This window comes from Cygnus olor, chromosome 33, assembly GCF_009769625.2.
Source record: "Cygnus olor isolate bCygOlo1 chromosome 33, bCygOlo1.pri.v2, whole genome shotgun sequence".
NCBI lineage: Eukaryota > Metazoa > Chordata > Aves > Anseriformes > Anatidae > Cygnus > Cygnus olor.
This window is the reverse complement of record NC_054090.1, coordinates 30,694-49,727: the sequence shown is the minus strand read 5'-3', so window position 1 is coordinate 49,727 and position 19,034 is coordinate 30,694. Positions and strand designations below refer to the sequence as shown.

Genomic DNA, 19,034 nt, shown 5'->3' with positions numbered 1-19,034 from the left:
ACATGTTGGGGATGTAGTGGGGGACATGGTAGAGGAGGACGTGGTGAGGATGTGCTGGAGGACATGGTTGAAGAGGACATGGTAGGGATGTGCTGGAGCACGTGCTGGAGCACATGGTGGGGATGTAGTGGGGGACATGGTGGAGGACACAGTGGAGGAGGACATGGTAAGGATATGCTGGAGGACACGGTGGAGGACATGGTAGAGGAGGACATGGTAGGGAAGTACTGGAGGACATGGTAGAGGACGTGGTAGAGGAGGACATGGTGGGGATATGATGGAGGACATGGTGGAGGATGTGGTGGAGGAAGACATGGTAGGGATGTAGTGGAGGACATGGTGGAGGACGTAGTGGGGTTGTGCTGGAGGACATGGGAAAAGAGGACATGGTAGGGAAGTACTGGAGAATATAGTGGAGGAGGACATGGTAGGGATGTAGTGGAGGACATGGTGGAGGATGTGGTAGGGACGTACTGGAGGACATGGTAGAGGACGCGGTGGGGATGTAGTGGGGGACATGGTGGAGGACATGGTAGAAGAGGACATGGTTGTGATGTGCTGGAGGATGCGGTGGAGGAGGACATGGTTGGGATATGGAGGAGGACAGGGTGGAGGACACGGCAGAGGACACAGCAAAGGAAGACATGGTCGGGATGTGGTGGAGGACGCGGTGGGGACGTGGAGGAGGACACATTGGAGGATGTGGTTGAAGACTCGGTGGGGGACACCATGGAGGTTACTGGGGACATTGTAGGGACACTGTGGAGGACGTGGTAGAGGACACCATGGGGATGTGGTGGAGGACGTGGTAGAGGACGTGGTGGAGGACACCATGGGCACGTGGTGGAGGACGTGGTGGGCACACCATGGGGATTGTTGGGAATACGGCGGGGACATGCTGGAGACGTGATGGAGGCAGTGGAGGACGCAGCGGTGGAGGACGCGGCAGAGGACACGTTGGCCTCCCACCTACCTTCAGTCAGGTTGACGCGTACAGCCGCCTGGCTGCACGCCGCAGTCAGCGCCAGCAGCACCAGCAGCACCTGCAGGGGCAGTGGCCCCACACTTAGGGGGCACATATGGGGCCGGGGGGGGGATAATACGGGGATATAGGGGGGCGCGTGGGGACACCGTGGGCATCCGTGTCCCCCACCTCCCCCCAGGTCGGCCGCTCGGGCCCCTTACCCTGCCGTGGGGCAGGATCCGTCCCGTCCCCTCCATGCTGGCCGCCGGTGGGGACGTCACCGCTGCTGTCACCTGCGAGGACAGCCCCTATAGAGCCTGCCCCGCACATTCCGCAGCCCCTGTAGAGCACTCCCCCCCTGCCTTGAGACCCTTATGTAGGGTACATCCCCTATAGGGTAACATCCCCTATATAGGGTACATGCCCTATATAGGCTATGTCCCACCCGCCCTTCATCCCCTATAAATTATGCCCCACATGCCCTGCATCCCCTATATACAGTGCCACACTATACATTACACCTTGCATGCCCTGCATCCCCTATAAATTATGCCCCTCGTGCTCTACGACCCCTATATATTACATCCCCTCTACAGCATCCCCACATGCCCTGCATCCCTTATAGAGCACATCCCCTATAGAGCACACCCCCTATAGAGCACACCCCACATGCCCTGCATCCCCTAGAGAGCGCTCCCCATAAGCCTTTGTATCCCCTATATAAAGTACCTCAACTACAAATCACACCCTACATGCCCCGTGTCCCCTACAGGTTATACACCCTACAACAGAGCACGCCCCACGTGCCCTGCGTCCCCTACGCAGAGAGCATCCCCTATAGGGCACACCATGCCGCACGTGCCCACAGACAAAACAGATCGTCCCCTATGGAGCATGCCCTGCTGCGCACGTGCGCACGCACAAGCACAGCGTCCCCTATAGAGCGCTGCCCCGGGGCACGCACGCGCCGAGCCCCTATAGAGCATGCCCTGGGGCTCTATAAGGGCTGCAGCCACACGCAGCATCCCCTATGGAGCGCATACGGCACATGCAGGCTCTCCCCGACCTATAGGTACCCATACACGCGGCCCTATAGGTCCCCAAGGGCTGCTGGTGCACCCCACAAATCCTAGAGGTGCATGTGCAAAGTGCAAACTGCAGCCTGCCTGTGCATGGTGCAAGCTGCAGCCTCTTTGTACGTGGGAGGTGCAAGCTGCACCCCGTGTGCACGTGCAAAGTGCAAACTGCACCCTGCTTATGTATGCAAAGTGCAAGCCGCACCCCACTTGCACGTGCAGAGTGCAAGGTGCACCCCCTTTGTACATGCAAAGTGCAAGGTGCACCCTGCTTGCACATGCAAAGTGCGAGGTGCACCCTGCTTGCACATGCAAAGTGCCAACTGCACCCCCTTTGTACATGCATGGTGCAAGCTGCACCCCACATGCACATGCACTGTGCAAGCTGTACCCCACTTGCACATGCATAGTGCAAGCTGCACCCCTCTTACACATGCACTGTGCAAGCTGCACCCCTCTTGCACATGGAAAGTGCAAGCTGCACCCTGTGTGCACATACCCAGTGCAAGCTGCACCCCATTAATGCATGGTCAGTGCAAGCTACACCCCACTTGCACACGCAAGGTGCACACCACACCCTGTTTGCACACACACAGTGCACACCACACCCCGCTTGCACATGCACCCTGCACACCACACCCTGCTTGCACACACAGGCCATACCCCGCCTCCACGTGCACGCGCCTGTGCAAGCTGCACCCGCACCGGCTCCTCCCTGCGTGCAGCGCGGTGCAAGCCCCACCCGGGCAACCGCCCCGCTTGCACGCCCGCTTTGCACGCCTGGCCTGCACAAAGGAGCCTGCCCTGAAGCTGGGGGTGTGATGCCTGGGGGCGGGGGGGGGGGGGCTTCCCCTGAGCGTCCTGTCTCCCCCCCAGCAGCACCGCTAGGCCCTGGGGTAATTAAGCCGGGCACTAATGAGGGCTGACGCTAACTAAGCCAGTTGCTTGGATACTGCTGAGCTCAGGCCCTGCAGGGCCCCCCCCCCAGACCCTCGGTCACCCCCCCTTTATTGTACCCCCCCCCCCCCCAGGGTGGGGGGGGTCCTGGGATAGGGGGGGGCTAAAATTGGGGGGGAGGTCTATGAATATGGTGGGGGTCCTGGATGGGGGGGCTGAATATGGGGGGGGGGCTGAAAATAGAAGGGGGGGGGTCTTCGAAAAAGGGGAGGGGGTTCTGAAAATGGGGGGGTCTGGAAAAGGGAGGGGGCTCTGGAAATAGGGGGGGTCTCTGAAATAAAGGGGGAGGGTCCCTGAAAACAAGGGGGGGGTCCCTGGATGTCGGGGGGGGTGTCCCTGAAAAAGGGGGGCTCTTTAAAAATGGGGGGGGTGTCCCTGGATGTGGGGGGGGTTGGATGGGGGGGGCTGAATAAAGGGAGGGGGTCCTGAAAATGGGGGGGGTCCTGGATATACGGGGTGGGGGGCTTGGATACAGGGAGGGGGTCCCAGGCCTGGAGGGGGGTCAGAGGCCGCAGAATAGGGGAGAGTTTATTGGGGGGGGGGTGTCCCGGTTTGGGGGGGGACACAGGATGGGGGGGGGTTCCAAGCTGGATTGGAGGGGGGGCAGCACACAATGGGGTGCAAGGCTCCAGGAAGGGGGGGGAGGGGGGGATCCCAGCCTGGGGGGCTTCGCTTACAAAGGGTTTTTTTTGAGGGGGGGGGAATTGGGGTGTGTGTAATGCAGGGAGCCCCCCCGTGCCCCCCCCCCGCCCCCCCCCTTTTTTACCCCCTCCCATGGCCTTACCTGGGTCGTCCGGGCTGGCGGAGCCGGAGCGGAGACTGTGCAAGGTATGGGGGGGGGGGGAGGCACGGAAATTTGGGGGGGGGGCGGGAGGTTTTTGGGGGGGTCGAGAGATTTGAGGAGGGGGTGGCGAAAATTTGGGGGGGGAATTGGGGAGGGGGATTTGGAGAGGGGGGGAATTTGGGGAGGGGGAATTTGGGGGGTCGGAATTTGGGGGGGGGGATATTTGGGTGGGGGGCGGAAATTTGGGGGGTTTGGGAATTTGGGGGGGGGGCGCCTGAAATTGGAGGGGTGCAAATTTGGGGAGGGGGATGCGAATTTGGGGGGGGGGGGGATTTAGGGGAGGGGAGCGGCAATTTGGGGAGGGTCCGGAGATTTTCTGGGTGGGGGCGGTCCGCAATCGCGGGGGGGGGGGTCCGGGAGCTTGGCTCGAGGGTGGGGGGGGGGGGGTCACGGGGGGCCGGAGGAGCCCCCCCGGAGGCCGGGGCAGGAGCGGGGCTGCCGCGGCTCCCGGCGGCGCGGGGGCGGTGCCCGGGGGGGCCCAGGTGGGCGGGGGCGGGCGGGGGGCGGAGCCTGCGGGGGGGCGGGGCCGGGGGGGACGAGGCAGGGGGGAGGACACCGGACCCCCCCCCGCCCCCCCAAGCCACCCCCCGGGAGCCGCAGCAGCGGCCGGAGGCGGAGCGGGGGGGGGTCGGGGGGCGTTTTGGGGGGGCTGCGTGGGGCTGGGGGGCTGGGGGGGGGGGCTGCGTGTCCGTGGGGTTGCGTGGGGGGGGGTTGGGGGGGCTGCGTGGGGTTGGGGGCTGCATTTGGGGGCGTCCGAGGAGGCGGGGGGGGGGTTGGGGTTGGGGGTGTGCGTGGGGGGCGCTGGGTGTGCCCGTGGGGCTGTGGCACCGCGGGGCTGTGTGCGGTCACATGCGTGTGTCACGGCCATGTGTGCGCGGGGTCACGCGGGTGCGGGCGTGTGTCACGCGTTCCTTGCACACGCGCTGAGGTGCACGCACCCCGCCTCCTTGCACAAGTCCTTGGCCCATGATTCCCTGCACACGCTCTCAGCGCCTTGCACACCTGCCCAGCTCCTTGCACATGTACTCAGCACCTTGCACACATGCCCTGCTCCTTGCACACATGCTCAGCTCCTTGCACACATACCCACCTCCTTGCACACTCACCCAGCCCCTTGCACACATACTCAGGGCCTTGCACACTCACCCAGCTCCTCGCATACTCACCCAGCCCCTTGCACAAGTACTCGGCGCCTTGCAATCTCACCCAGCTCCTTGCACTCATATGCAGGGCCTTGCACACTGACCCAGCCCCTTGCACACGTACTCAGGGCCTAGCACACTCACCCAGCCCCTTGCACACATACTCAGCACCTTGCGTGCTCACCCAGCTCCTTGCACACCCACCCAGCTCTTTGCACACGTACGCAGGGCCTCGCACACTCACCCAGCCCCTTGCACATGTACTCAGGGCCTAGCACACCCACCCAGCTCCTTGCGCATGTGCCCAGCTCCCAATCCCCACACATCCCCCCCCCCCCCCCCCACTGTCCCTGACACACGCGCTCATCCCCACTAATCCGGGGGTGGGGGGGTGGCCGCATCCTGCCCACGGGATGACGCAGCCGGGCAGCTGAACCCTGCTGGCCCCACGCTTGGGGGGTTGCCCCACACCTGGGGGGGGGGGGGGGGGGGGGGGGGGCACCCACCTTCCCCCCAGTCCTGGCCGTGGGTGCAGGATGCGGCCGGGTGCAGCCGCGGGGGGGGCCGGTGCTGTTGGGCACCCATCCTGCTGGGTGCTGTGCAGGGTGCTCAGCTCCCATCCTGGGGCACCCCGCGCTCAGCACTCATCCTGCTGGGGGGAATTCGGGACACCCCCCCCCCCCCCCCCAGATTCCCATTTTGGCCGGATTCGGGGGATTTTTGAGCGCTCAGAAAAAGGGCTGTTTTCACCCCAAAGAGTGGGAGAGGAGAAGCGATTTCATCCCTCGGAGGGAAACAAAAATTTGGGGATAATTCACCCGCTTTTGGGGCGTTTCTTCCCTTCCTCACCCCCCCCCCCCCCGCAGCTCTGTTTCCATTTGGGGCAGAATTGCCTCAAAACCCAGGGTTTTGGTCAACCAGAAAGTGCCAAAATTGGGACCCTGGGGCCGGAGGGTCAGTCTTTGGGTTTTAATTTTAATTTTGGTTAATTTCCTTATTTCTTTATTTTCGGGGGGTTTCTGTTCATTTGTTTAATTTGCATTTGATTTTTTTTTACACACTTTTAAATTTTTTATTTGGTAATTTCTTTATTATTATTTTTAAGTAATTTGTTTTTATTTTTTGTGGTTTTTCTCTTTGCCTTTTAAATTTGTTATTTCTTTAATTTTGGGGGGTTCATTTTTTATTATTTTTTTAATTTGGGGGATTTAATTTTCATTTTTATTTTATTTTTATTATTTTATTTATTTTATTTTGTTTCATTTTATTTTTACATTTTGTTTTCATTTACTTTTTTTTAATTTTTATTTTTATTATATTTTTACATTTTGTTTTCGGTTTTTCATTTTTTTTGCTTTTTATTTTTATTTTTATCTTCGTTTTTTTCCATTTATATTTTTCATCTTTTAATATTTGGGGGAGTTATTTTTTGATTACTTTTATTATTTCTGAATTTTCTTCTTTTTATTTTTTTCTATGTTTCTAAAATTAAATTTAAAGAAAGAACCAATAATTTAATTTAATAATTTAATTTCCTTATTCCATTTCTCTCCCCCGCTGGGGGCGCGGAGCTCCGGCCCCCCCCCGGCCCCGCCGCCTTGGTGCAGACCGGCCGCGCCTGCACGGCCGCGGGAAGGGGCCGGGAGAGCCCAACCGGGAGGCGCGGGGGGGGGGGGGGCGGGCCTGCGGCTCGGGGCTCCCCGCAGGTACCGGGTGGGGGGAGTCGGGGGGGCAATGAGGGTAATGGGGGGCGCCGATGGACCCCATAGGTAATGAGGGGGCTGGGCAGTGCCCCATAATTAATGGGGGGGGGTACCAAATAACTCCCCATAGGTAATGGGGGGGCTGGGCAGTGCCCCATAGTTAATGGGGGGGTCCCAAATAGGTCCCCATAGGTAATGGGTGGTCTGGGCAGTGCCCTGTTTTTATTTGGGGGGGTCTGGGCAAGATTTGGAAATAATGGGGGGGTCCAGGGTAGCTGCTGCTCGAATTTGGGGGGCACTTGGTAGTTCCCTGTTGGTAACTGGGGGGGGTCTGGGCAGCGTCCCCTAGTTAATGGGGGGGCTCCTCCCCCCCCAATCCGGGGGGAGTCTGGGAGCTGCCCAGGCAGGCTTGGTGATGGGTGACACCATGGGGGGGGGGACATCAAGTGGGGGACACCAAGGGAGAGCGTCACCATAGGTTGGGTGACACCATGGGTTGGGTGACACCATGGATTGGATGATACCAAGGGGATAGGTGACATCATGGGTTGGGTGACACCATGCGTATGGGTGACACCAAGGGGTGGGTGACACCAAAGGAGAATGACACCATGGGTTGGGTGACACCAAGGGGAGGGTGACACCATGGGGAGGGTGACACCAAGGGGAGGGTGACACTGTGGGAATGGGTGATACCATGGTGTGGATTGGTCACCCAATCTTTTGGTCGTGGAGGTCCAATCTTTTGCTTGTGGGGTCCCAATCCTTTGCCCGTGGAGGCCCAATCCTTTGCTTGTGGAGGCCCAATCCTTTATTTGTGGAGGTCCAGCCCTTTGCCCGTGGAGGTCCAGTGCTTTTCTTCTGGAGGTCCAATCCTTTGCCCATGGAGGCCCAATTCTTTGCTCATGCAGATTCAATCCTTTGCTCGTGGAGGTCCAATCCTCCATCCTGCTCTGCTCACACAAGTCAGGGTGATGGCTTTGTTTCTCCCAACAGGCACTCAGAGCACCCAAGCAGAGCACAACCAAGCGCTGGAGGAGGACTTGGAGACTGATACCCCAGAGTGGAGTCTGGTGAGGCAGGAGGCCGGTGCAGAGGATACCCGCAAAGCCACCAGCCAAGCAGAAGAAGCCAAGCAGAAGCCACATCGATGCTCCGAGTGCGGCAAGACCTTCTGCTGGAGAAACAGCCTGAGGTGACACCAGCGGAGCCACACCGGGGAACGACCCTACAAGCGCCTGGATTGCGGGAGGACCTTCGGCGACTTCTCCAACCTGGTCACCCCCCTCCGCATCCACAAGGGAGAGCGGCTGTACGAGTGCTGTACTGTGGCGAGGAACAGGGGGTGTGCGCGGGGGGCGATGTGCCACGGATCGTGGGGTCATGGAATGGGGTAGGTTGGGAGGACCCTTAAAGATCACACCTTTCACATGATGAGGTTGCTCCGGGTGTGTCTCCCACCTTGGAGATGCTCCAGACCACCTGGACGTGGACATCCTGATGCTGGTTGAGCTGGGAGCAGGTGGAGGTGCCTTCCAACCCCAACCCTTGTGTGATTCTGTGCTCAATGCCCCGTCCAACCTTGAGCTCTTCCAGTGTTGAGGCCACCCATTGGCTTCCTTGGGCAACCTGTCACGGTGTCCTACCGCCAAGGGGGAGGAATTTTGGGGATGTGGTGCCCCCCCCTTGGTCTCCTGTGGGGCTGGTGACCTCAGGAGGGCAATCTGGAGATGTCTGGGGGACACTGATGCCCCTTGAAGGTGTTTCTTGGGGTAGAATGAGGGTTTTTGGGTCTTAAGTACGGATGTGGCCATGTAGGAGATTGCCCTAGGTGCCTTTGGTGGGAGGCAAGGGTCTTGCGTTGCCCATGGGACCATCACACCCAAGACCCTCCCAGCATCTCCGTAAGGTCCATGCAGAGAAGAATGGGTGTACGGAGGAAACGCTGCCTAGTAAACAGAAGCACTCTGTATTTTATTTTCTCTATAAAATAATGCTGAAAATAATTTTCCATCCAGCCTTTCAGATTCATGTACTGTTCACTTCTCAGCTTTACTCCAAGTCCTGCTTGACACTCTCACTTCCCTCCAACATCGCGTCCTCCTCTTTCCACTCAGCGCAAAAAACATCACTCTGTTTCGACCCAAATATTCACTTTCACGTGTTTTGCTGCAGAATTTTTCTCCTGGCGGCCCCGTGCTGATGTGGGTTTGGTTTGTGAGTGCTGATAACGTGGGGATGGCTCAGCTATTGCCCGATGGTGTTTGCACAATGTCATTAAATGAGAGAGGATGGGGTCTAGGGGGTCTTTCCCTTCTCCCCAGTGACCACCTCGATCCAACCCCTTCCCAATTCTGAACTCTAAATGCTGGAGACAAAACTTGCTGGAGGATCCCCTTAAATCCCAAACACGTCTCCCGAGCTGTTTGATTATGGCAGTTCTGTTTATTCCACGTTCAGCTCCATGCAAGAAATTTGGAGCATCCCTCCGTTACAAAGATCCCACTTCCCCCCACCCCCCCCCAAAAAAAAAAAAAGAAAAAAAAAAAAAAAAAAGCGCCGCGGAGGTCGGTTTTCCCCCTTTCTTAACCCAAAAGCGAGAAAGCTCTGTTGGGATGCTCACCCAAGGGATGCTCCCCAGGAATCTTTGTGCGTGGGATAAAGCAAAGCGGGGAGGATGCCTGGCCCCCTCTCTACCCTCCCCCCCGTGCCCGCAGTGCTGCTCGGGGCCGGTTGCAGCCCGGTTGCTGCTGCGGGGGCACAGGAAGGGGCTGGGACAAGGGCGAGCGGCGGCGGACGACGGGGACCGGTGAGGGGGTGGTGGAGACTGGGGGGAGCCCCCATCCCTGGGGACAAGCAGAGGGGCTGCCCCCCTCCACCCCAAACCCATTTTGCACCCTTTTACCCCTTTTTCCCCTCCTTTGCCCCCTTTTTCCTTCTTCCGCCCCCCTTGTCCCTTCCTTTGCCCCCTTTTCCCTCCGTTTTTTCCTTTTTCCCTCTTTTCCCACCCTTTTCCCCTCCTTTTCCCCTCTTTTTCTCCCTTTCCTCCCTTTTCCCCTCCTTTTCCTTCCCTTTTCCACCCTTACCTTCCCTTTCCCTCTTTTTCTCTCCTTTTCCCCTTTCCCCCCTTTCCCTCTGTATTTTTTTGCCCTTTTCCCTACCTTTTCCCCCCTTTCTTCTGCTTTTCCCCTCCTTTTACATTTTTTCCTCTTTCTCCCCTTCCCCTCCTTTTCCCCTTTTACCCCTTTTCCCTCACTTTCCCCTCCTTTTTTACCCAATTTCCCCCCAATTTTCCTCCTTTTCCCCTCCTTGTTCCCCCCTTTTCCTTCCCTTTTCCTCTCTTCTCCCCCCTTTCACCCCTCTTTCCTTCCCTTTCCCTTCCCTTTCCCTTCCCTTTCCCCCTTCCCCTCCTTTTCCTTCTTTTCCTTCCCTTTTCCCATCCTATTCACCATTTCCCCTCCTCTCTCCCTTCCTTTTCCTCCTTTCCTCCCCTTCCCCCCTATTTTTCTCCCTTGCCCCCCCATTTTCCTCCTTTTTCCCCCCTTTCCCCCCTTTCTCCCTTTTTTCAGTGGATGCTGATGTCCCAAATCAAGCAGCAAATGTGGGGCTGAGCCCCAGGAGTTTTTTTTTTTTATTTTATTTGGGGGGGGGGGGGGGGGGAGAGCCCATGCATGAGCAACACCAGGTGGTGGAGCAGGGCTTCAGGTCCAGGTGTGGGGCAGCCCCTCCACCCCACACCTTCTCCATGTGGAGCTGGATGGCCAAGCCCTCCTATGGGATTTCCACAGAATCACAGAATTTTAGGTCGGAAAAAACCTCTAAGATCATCAAATCCAACTTTTTAGCGGGCACGGCTGCAGGCAGGGTTCTCATCCCCACAGCTATGGGGAGGACGAGCAAGAAGGGAAAGGGAAATCCCAAAGACTAGGTAGAACATGAAATGGCAGAGGATAAGGATGAGGACGAGGATGAGGATGAGGACGAGGATGAGGAGCCAACACAAGTCCCATCTTAGTGACCTCGTTGGGCATTTTGGGGCCAGAAAGACTGATTTCAGTGATGTTCTCCTCGTCTTGGCTTCAGGCTGAGGTTAAACCTCATGGGTGCTGTTAATTTGTGAAATCTCAAGCATTTGGGGGATTTTCTTCTTGCTCCCCGGCAGAAGTCAGGTTTTGTACCTTCTGTAGTGAGCAAAGAGGGGAACATTATTTCTTTGTCTTTTTCCTCTTTTTTTTTTTTCCTCTTTCTCTTATTTTTGCCTTGACTGCCTTATGTATTCTTATATTTAATAAAATCCTGATGAGTTTCCTTGCGAGTTACCCACTCTGGCCCCTCCAGGGAAGGGGAGGAGATGCAGCCTGTGGGTCAAGGAATTGCTTTATCCCACCCGTGCACCCCATGCTGGTGTGCAACCCAAGCCCGTCTCTGGGTAAAACATCCAAGAACAAGTCAAACAGCTTTAGAAACCACGATGCCAAAATAATTCCCAACTCGAAACCAGCCTTACCCCATGCTCTGGCTATCCTAAAGAACATCTCCATGAGAGCAAATCTCTGTCAGTACCAGCATTTCCTCACCTGCAAACCCAGGGGGATTTCTTCTCCTGTTTCATCCCAATAAACTGAACTTAAGGTTTAATTTCCACAAGCCCAACCACATTTTGGCTTCTCCAATTGAGGCCTCCTGTTATTTTGCTTTTGGTTTCATGGAATTTGGTATCACCCCCCCCTTGCCCTGACATCCCTTGTGAGCCTCTTTTAAAAGCAAAATATCACGAAATCCAGCCTGAACAGCAAATTCAATTTGCAGACACCAATGCAAACCCTGCGTGAGATGCAAGCTGTACCTTAAATTCATTTCTTTACCAAAATTTTCAGGAAGCCCCGATGGGGGCTGCACACCGAAGGATTCTCCCCCCTGGAGCTGCTCTCCCGCCTGGCTTTGTGCATGGGATAAAGCAAAGCAGGGAGGATGCCCGGCCCCCCCGCAGCCCCCTCATGACCGCAGCCCCCTCTGCAGCACTGCTCGGGGCCAGTTGCAGCCCGGTTGGGTGTGCAGAGACACAGGAAGGGGTTGGGACAAGGGCGAGCGGAGGCTGCAGCGGGGGAGGGTGGAGAGCTGGGGGGAGGGGGTCTGGGGGTGTAAAGCAGGGGGGTGGTGGAACAGGATTGGGGTCCTCCAGGACTCCCCGACCCCCCATCCCATTGCGAGCGGGTTGGTTTCACGCATCCCCCCTCCGCCACGCGTTTGCATCATGAACCGCGTGTCGGGGCGGGTGCAGAGCGAAGCACACCTTGCAGGTGGGTTGAGCCCCCCCCCCTTTAAAAAAAATAAAAAATAAGGGGGTGGAGGGGTGAGGACGGAGGGGATGGGGTGGGGGAAGCTGTGGCGCGGCAGGCTTGGGGAGGGATTCGGCGAGCACCTGGAAGGATGTGTGCCGCGGGAGCGGGCACGGCTGCGTCAAGATCTTCTCTCTGTTGCCGCAGGGATGGGGAGGATGAACAAGAAGGAAAATGGGAAGGCGAGGCACACAGTGCACGTGCAGGTGGGGGAAGACATCGTGGTGATAGAAGATGATGCGGAGGAGCTGGGGCACGGCGAAGGCTCAGAAAGCTGGGAAGGACACGAAGCCAGGCAGGGGTTGCAAGAAGGTGAGCAGGGAAGCACGGGTGGCGAAAGAAAGCCACGGGTGAAAGCCAAACGCAGGAAGGGAGCATATAAATGCAACGAGTGCGGGACGACGTTCAACTGGAGGCATAACTTGGTCCGTCACCAGCGCCTGCACACAGGCGAGCGGCCCTACAAGTGCTCCGAGTGTGGGAAGGGCTTCAACGACAGCTCCCCGCTGCTCATCCACGAGATGCTCCACCGGGGAGAGAAGCCCTACAAGTGCCTGAGCTGTGGGAAGAAATTCATCCAGAGCTCCCACCTCATTGCCCACCAGTCCGTGCACACTGAAGAGAAGCCCTATGTGTGCCCCGACTGCGGGAAGCGCTTCGCCCGCCACCAATACCTCATCATGCACCGCCGTGTCCACACGGGCGAGAGGCCCTACGAGTGCCGGGACTGCGGGAAGAGCTTCCGCAAGAGCTCCGACCTCGTCCGCCACAAGACGGTGCACACGGGTGAGAAACCCTACAAGTGCCCCGTGTGTGGGAAGGGTTTCACCCAGAACTTCCGCTGTAACGCGCATAAAAAGGTCCATCTTGTGGAGAAGGTTGACCATCAGGATTCTCCATTGCAGGACACCCAGCAGAGCAGCTCTGAGACCATGGCCTCACCAGGTAACCACCCTTTACTCAAAATCGGTGTTTTCTCCTCCAAATTTCTCCCTTCCCTGGATAAGCCTTTCCTGCATCCTGGTCATGAATTGTGGGAAGAGGGAGAATGAAGCCACGCACAGAAAATGGCTCCCATACTGTTATCCTAAGGTCCCGCACGTACCCATGAGCAAAGCTCCATTCCCCATAGTGGGTCTATCCTTGAGAACCTCTGTGGGTTGAGCTGGGGCTGTGCATGAGGTGGGAAGGTGAATGGGGTGGGAATTTCCATGGGATGAGAAGATCAATGGCATGGGTAGGTGCATGGGGTGGGAAGGTGAATGTGATGGTAAGGTCAATGGGATGGGAAAGTCAATGGGATGGGAAGGTCAGTGGGATGGAAGGTGAATGGGATGGGAAGGTCAGTGGGATGGGAAGGTCAATGGAGGGGGAAGGTCAATGGGATGGGAAGGTCAATGGGGTGGGTAAGTTCAATGGGATGGGAAGGTTAATGGAATGTGAAGGTCAATGGTATGTGGAGACTCTTGATTTTCTGTGGGCCAACTCCCATCTCGTCCCTGTTCTCCACCAACAGGTGCTGGTGGCCACAAAGAGGAGAAACCCCAACCAGTTGACTCCCAGCAGGCAGAAGCAAATGGCCCCAGCGTGAGGACGGAGGAAGGGGCTGTGTGCCAGGATCCCAAGCAGGATGAGGCCCTAAAAGAGCAGGCAGAAGTGGAGCCATGCCCTGGGCAAGGGCAGGAGGAGCTGGATGCTCCTGAAGGCACTTTGGAGGATCCCAAGGAGTCAGGCGTCCATCCAAGTATCCGTGTTGAAGGGCGGACGTACGAGTGTACCAACTGCAGGAAAACCTTTGACTGTAGCAACAGCCTGAGCCAACACCAGCAGCTGCACGTGGTGGAGCAGCCCCATAAGTGTCCTGAGTGTGGGAAAAGCTTTGATGACAGCTCCGACCTTGCTTCCCACCAGCTGGAGAAGTGCTGCAAGTGTCCTGACAGCGGGATAAAACTCGGTGACAGCACCAAGCTCCAAAAGCAGAGCTTGGTGCACAAACCTGAGAAATTCTATCTCTGCTCTGACTGTGGGAAGTGCTTCAGTCGCCGCTCCAACCTCAACCAGCACAAGAAGCTCCACACCGGTGAGAGACCCCACAAATGCCCTGAGTGTGGGCTGAGCTTCACCAACACCTCACACCTTATCGTTCACTATCGGATCCACACCGGGGAGAGACCCTACAGGTGCCATGAGTGTGGGAAGGGCTTCACCATGAGCACCAAATGCCTGAAGCACGAGAGGACCCACACGGGAGAAACTCCCTACAGGTGCTCCAAGTGTGGGAATTGCTACAGGACCAAGATCTCCCTGATGTCCCACATGAGGATGCACATGCATTAGGATGCAAGAGGAGCAGGTTGTGCTCTGCAAGGAGAATTTGCTATAAGGACAAGCTTTGGGGGATGCTCCAGCACCATTTGGGACAGGGTTCTTCTTCCCCAAGCCTCCCAGAAGCAGAGAAACGGGGCCAAAGGCAAAGCTCAGGGAGTCCCCCTCGGAAAGCATCCTCCCTGCTGCGTCTCCTCTTGTTTGCAGCAGGTCTGTGTGGCTCCCGAAGCCTTTGCAGGGCTGGGAGACCTGCAGGGAGATCAGCACGCTGGAAATCTTTATCAAAGCTGTCCTCCTAGCAACAGTGATGCTATTCCCCAGGGTTGCTGGCAGTCACACTGGTCCTCCCACGTGAGACAGAGGAGGCAGGGACGCCCGGTGAGACAGCTGCAGCAGAAGGATCACATTCATTGTCTGATCAAGCCGACCTTGTTGGGCATTTCTGGGCCAAAAAAAAAAAAAAAGCAGATTGCAAGTCAGATTCTCCTCCCCCCCCCCTCATTTTCAGGCTGGGCTTAATGCTCATGAGCAGCGTTCAAGCATTCAGTGATAGAGGAATTGTTGAAATCTCAGGCAGTGGGGGGGATTTTCTTGCTCCATGGAGGGAGGGGGATGCCATTTTTGTACCCTCTTGGTACCAAGCAAAGGGTTGAATGTTCTTCTTTTCACTATCATTGTTTTATGTTTAGATTTTATTTTTTTTCACTTAATAAAATCCTGATGAGTTTCCTTGTGAAACGTGGGCAGCACAGGTTCTGCATGGGGATGGAGCTGGACCGCTCTGACCATTTTTGGGGGTGCAGAGGGGAGGAGATGCAGCCTCTGGGGTTGGGGAATTGCTTGGGGAAGCAGCTCAGGGCTTGGGGTGGGCAATTTCATGCAAACCCACACTGATTTCTTCCCTGTTTTCCTAAGAAACTGAACCAAATCCCCCTGAAGTGTAACTTCCTAGAAGCACCCTGTCTAATTTTGGCTGGGGGGTGCTGGGGGAAAAGATATGGCCTAAGCAATAAATTTGTGTTTGTGGGGGGGTGATCCAGCAAGGTCTTTGAGCCCCTTCCCATCTTTTCCCCCTGTAAGGGTTTTGTTTGAAGTTGCAGCTCCTCCGTCACTTGCTTCATCCTGCACCTTGGATGCATGGGGCTGCATGGCCAAACCTTCCTTTGGGGTTTTAGCAGGGTTGCATGCACATCATGGCTGTGGGGTCCCTGAAGGTATGGGGAGGATGAGCAAGAAGGAAAAGAGAAATCCTGAGAAGGTCCAGGAGAAGGTGGGACAAGGCATGGGGGTGACATGGGGTGATGGAGAGGAGCTGGGGCATGGTGGAGCCTCGGAGAACCAGAGCAGGGAAAAGGGGAAGGGATAGGGAGAAAGCATCAGCCAAGGGGGAAACCCAGGCAGCATTAGGGAAACTGAACCCCAGCCACCAGTTTTCTCCCAGAAAAAGGTTTATGGATGTGCTGACTGTGGGCCCTCATTCAGCTGGAGGAGAAACTGGACCTGAAACCAGCACCTGCACATGGGGTAATGGCCCTACAAGTGCCCTGAGTGCAGGAAGGGTTTCAGCATGAGTTCCTGCTGCATCGTGCATCAGTGAGTCCGTAGTGGGGAAGAGGCTGAGAAGCTGAAATTTCCATTGCAGGACACCCAGCAGAACAGCTCTGAGACCACGGCCTCACTAGGTAACTGTCCTTTATTCAAAATCGGTGTTTTCTCCTCCAAATTTCTCCCTTCCCTGGATAAGCCTTTCCTGCATCCTGGTCACGAATTGTGGGAAGAGGGAGAATGAAGCCACGCACAGAAAATGGTTCCCATGCTGCTTTCCTAAGGTCCTACATGTACCCATGAGGCATCTGGAGCTTTGCTCCGTTCCCCATCCCTTGAGGATCTCTCAAGGTCTGTCCTTGACAAACCTCTGTGGGTTGAATTGGGTGAAAGCTGTTCATGGGATGGGAAAGTCAAAGCTGTAGGAAGATCAATGGGATGGGAAGGTGCATGGGATGGGCAGATCAATATGGGAGGGAAGGTCAGTGGGATAGGAAGGTGCATGGGGTTGGAAGGTGCATGGGATAAGAAGGCCAATGGGATGAGAACGTCAATGGGATGGGAAGGTCAATGGAGGGGGAAGTTCAGTGTGGGAGGAGGTCAGTGGGGTGGGGAAGGTCAATGGGATGGGGAAGGTCAATAGGATCAGAAGGTGCACGGGGTAGGAAGGCCAATGGGGTAGGAAGGCCAATGGGACGGGAAGGTCAATGGGATGTGGAGACCCTTGATTTTCTGTGGGCCAACTCCCATCTCATCCCTGTTCTCCACCAACAGGTGCTGGTGGCCACAAAGAGGAGAAACCCCAACCAGTTGACTCCCAGCAGGCAGAAGCAAATGGCCCCAGCGTGAGGACAGAGGAAGGGGCTGTGTGCCAGGATCCCAAGCAGGATGAGGCCCTAAAAGAGCAGGCAGAAGTGGAGCCATGCCCTGGGCGAGGGCAGGAGGAGCTGGATGCTCCTGGAGACACTTTGGAGGATCCCAAGAAGACCAATGTCCTTACAAATGTCCGTGCTGAAGGGCGGACGTGCGAGAATGCCAACTGCAGGAAAACCTTCCACTGGAGGAACAACCTGATCCAACGCCAGCACCTGCACACAGGTGAGCGGCCCTACAAGTGTCCCGAGTGTGAGAATAGCTTCAATGACAGCTCCAACCTCATGTCCCACTAGCGGATCCACTGGTCGGAGCGGCCACACTTGTGCTTCAGCTGCAGGAAAAACTTCAACCAGAGCCCTGTGCTTGTCCAGCACAGCTGGCTGCTTATGTGTGAGAAACCTTATCTCTGCTTGGACTGTGGGAAGAGATTCACCCAGAGCACCGGCCTTATTATTTGTTGGTGAATCCACACTGGGGAGAGACCCTACAGCTGCCTGGACTGCAGGAAGAGCTTCCGTAGTAGCTCCGACCTCGTGCGGCACCAGCGGACCCTCAGCGGGGAGAGACCCTATAAATGTCCCGACTATGGGAAGGGCTCCAAGTGCATCACCCACCAGAGGAGCCACATGGGAGAAGCTCCCTATAAGTGCTCAGTGTGTGGGAAGACCTACAAAGCAAAGGTGTCCCACCAGAAACTGCATGTGGAGGAGAAAGCGTTGTGCAAGAATGGGGTCAGCCCATCTGGAGCTGGTGAGGACCTAAAAGTCCAACCTTAAACCACTAGTACTTCATAAGGAAAGGAACCCGCTCTTCTTCAGGTAATATTTGTGGGGTCTGGATTGCACCCAGACCTGCCACCACCTCCTGGCCTCTTCCTCTTTGGTTGTACATCAGCACAAAAAAAGCAGCTGAGGGCTCCATCAGCGATGTTGTTGATGTAAGAAAATCCTGCCTTGGTTGAGGGATACAGATTTCCCAGACTGCAGTTTCAGCTGCTTTTCTTCTTCCTATATTTATAAAGAACAGCTGAATTCCCTAAAACATTGGCTAGGGAAGGGGTCAACAGATAGGACGAGGAAAAGCACATTTTAACCTTACTAAGAATTAAAGCTTTTAAAGATTTATTTTTTTCCTCCTATTTAAGTGTTCTTTCCCATTCTTTTTTTTTTTTTTTTTTCACCTTTCACGTTGGTTCATGGCAGGTTCACCCAACTTTGTTCCATCACACAGGTTTGAACACCAAATCCTTGCACCACTCTGTCCTGGGTTCCTGCCCCTCTGCGGCAAGGACCCAGTGCTCCCACGGTGTGTTGAATATTCATGGTGATTTATTTCAAGCTGGGTTTAGTCAGAGCCATGCAAAGTGGGTGGAAAAGCCCTTATTTTTGGTCTATGCATATAAAACCCCCTCTCTGACTGGTATCTTCAGGACAAAGCCTGGGCAGAAATTCTGATTTCCCCTAAAAGAGTTTGCTGTGTGCACACCTCATGATTTTCCACCTCCTTTTCTTAAGGAATTACTCATCAAAAGTCAGTTTGCTGACTGCTAGGCTGTTCAGAAGCAACTGAAACACATCTTTAAAAATAATAAAACCGTTTTTTAATCCCGTTAAATCTCCACTTGGGCTTTTATTTATTATTATTATTATTATTTTTTGCGACAGAGCATCTCTAGGGTTATGCGTGGGTGTTTGTGCTTAGCAGGTGATTCCCAGATGCCACCACCAGCCTCGGCTTTGCTCAAAGCAAGTGAAAACTAGTGAGCAATCGAGAAAAAAAGCAGTATTTCAACCATTTGCTAAACCATCTGCCATCGCTGAAGAAGAGTCAGGAGACATCCCACCACCCACCGCCGAGTTGTTGGCAGCAGATGTGGCAGCACAGAGCAGCTCCATGGGGAGCAACTTGATGGGGGAGCACACAGGGGTGAGATGAAGGGCGAGCCCAGCACCCTTGGCTATGCACACTTGCACCTTCTCACCTTGATTTCTTTTGGGAGAAATCCGGGTGGATAGGTGTTTTTGGGCTGCTAGATACTCAGCTGATGGGGGACAACATGGAGCTGAGCTCAGCACAGCTGACTGATCTGTGAGAGAGTTTCTGGGTATTTTTTTTTTTTGGCTCAGATGGAGCCGTGCTTTGTGAATCCCACGTGCTTGGTTTGAGGCCAAGTCTTCTGCTGTGAGGTCTCGCTGCAAGATGCATCAGGGAAAAAGCAAGCATTGATGAGGCAAGGCTGGATTTGCTAAAATCTGGTGCCTGG

The 19,034-nt window shown here is 55.7% G+C and overlaps 1 protein-coding gene and 1 pseudogene across 2 annotated transcripts; both read left to right on the top strand.

The window, feature by feature from the left end:
- Nucleotides 1-9,396: 9,396 nt before the first annotated feature.
- Nucleotides 9,397-15,088, top strand: LOC121062619 (zinc finger protein 271-like). Of its 2 annotated transcripts, none has more exons than XM_040542757.1 (3): nt 9,397-9,495; nt 12,173-12,970; nt 13,542-15,088. In XM_040542757.1, the coding sequence occupies exons 2-3, from the start codon at nt 12,175-12,177 to the stop codon at nt 14,360-14,362; spliced, it is 1,617 nt and encodes a 538-aa protein (XP_040398691.1). In that variant the 5' UTR covers nt 9,397-9,495; nt 12,173-12,174; the 3' UTR covers nt 14,363-15,088. The 2 variants fall into 2 exon arrangements, with proteins under 2 accessions (XP_040398691.1, XP_040398689.1); XM_040542755.1 differs by having other exon boundaries at nt 9,475-11,986.
- A 487-nt stretch (nt 15,089-15,575) lies between these two features.
- LOC121062592 lies at nt 15,576-18,375 on the top strand (annotated as a pseudogene).
- The last annotated feature ends 659 nt before the right edge of the window (nt 18,376-19,034 follow it).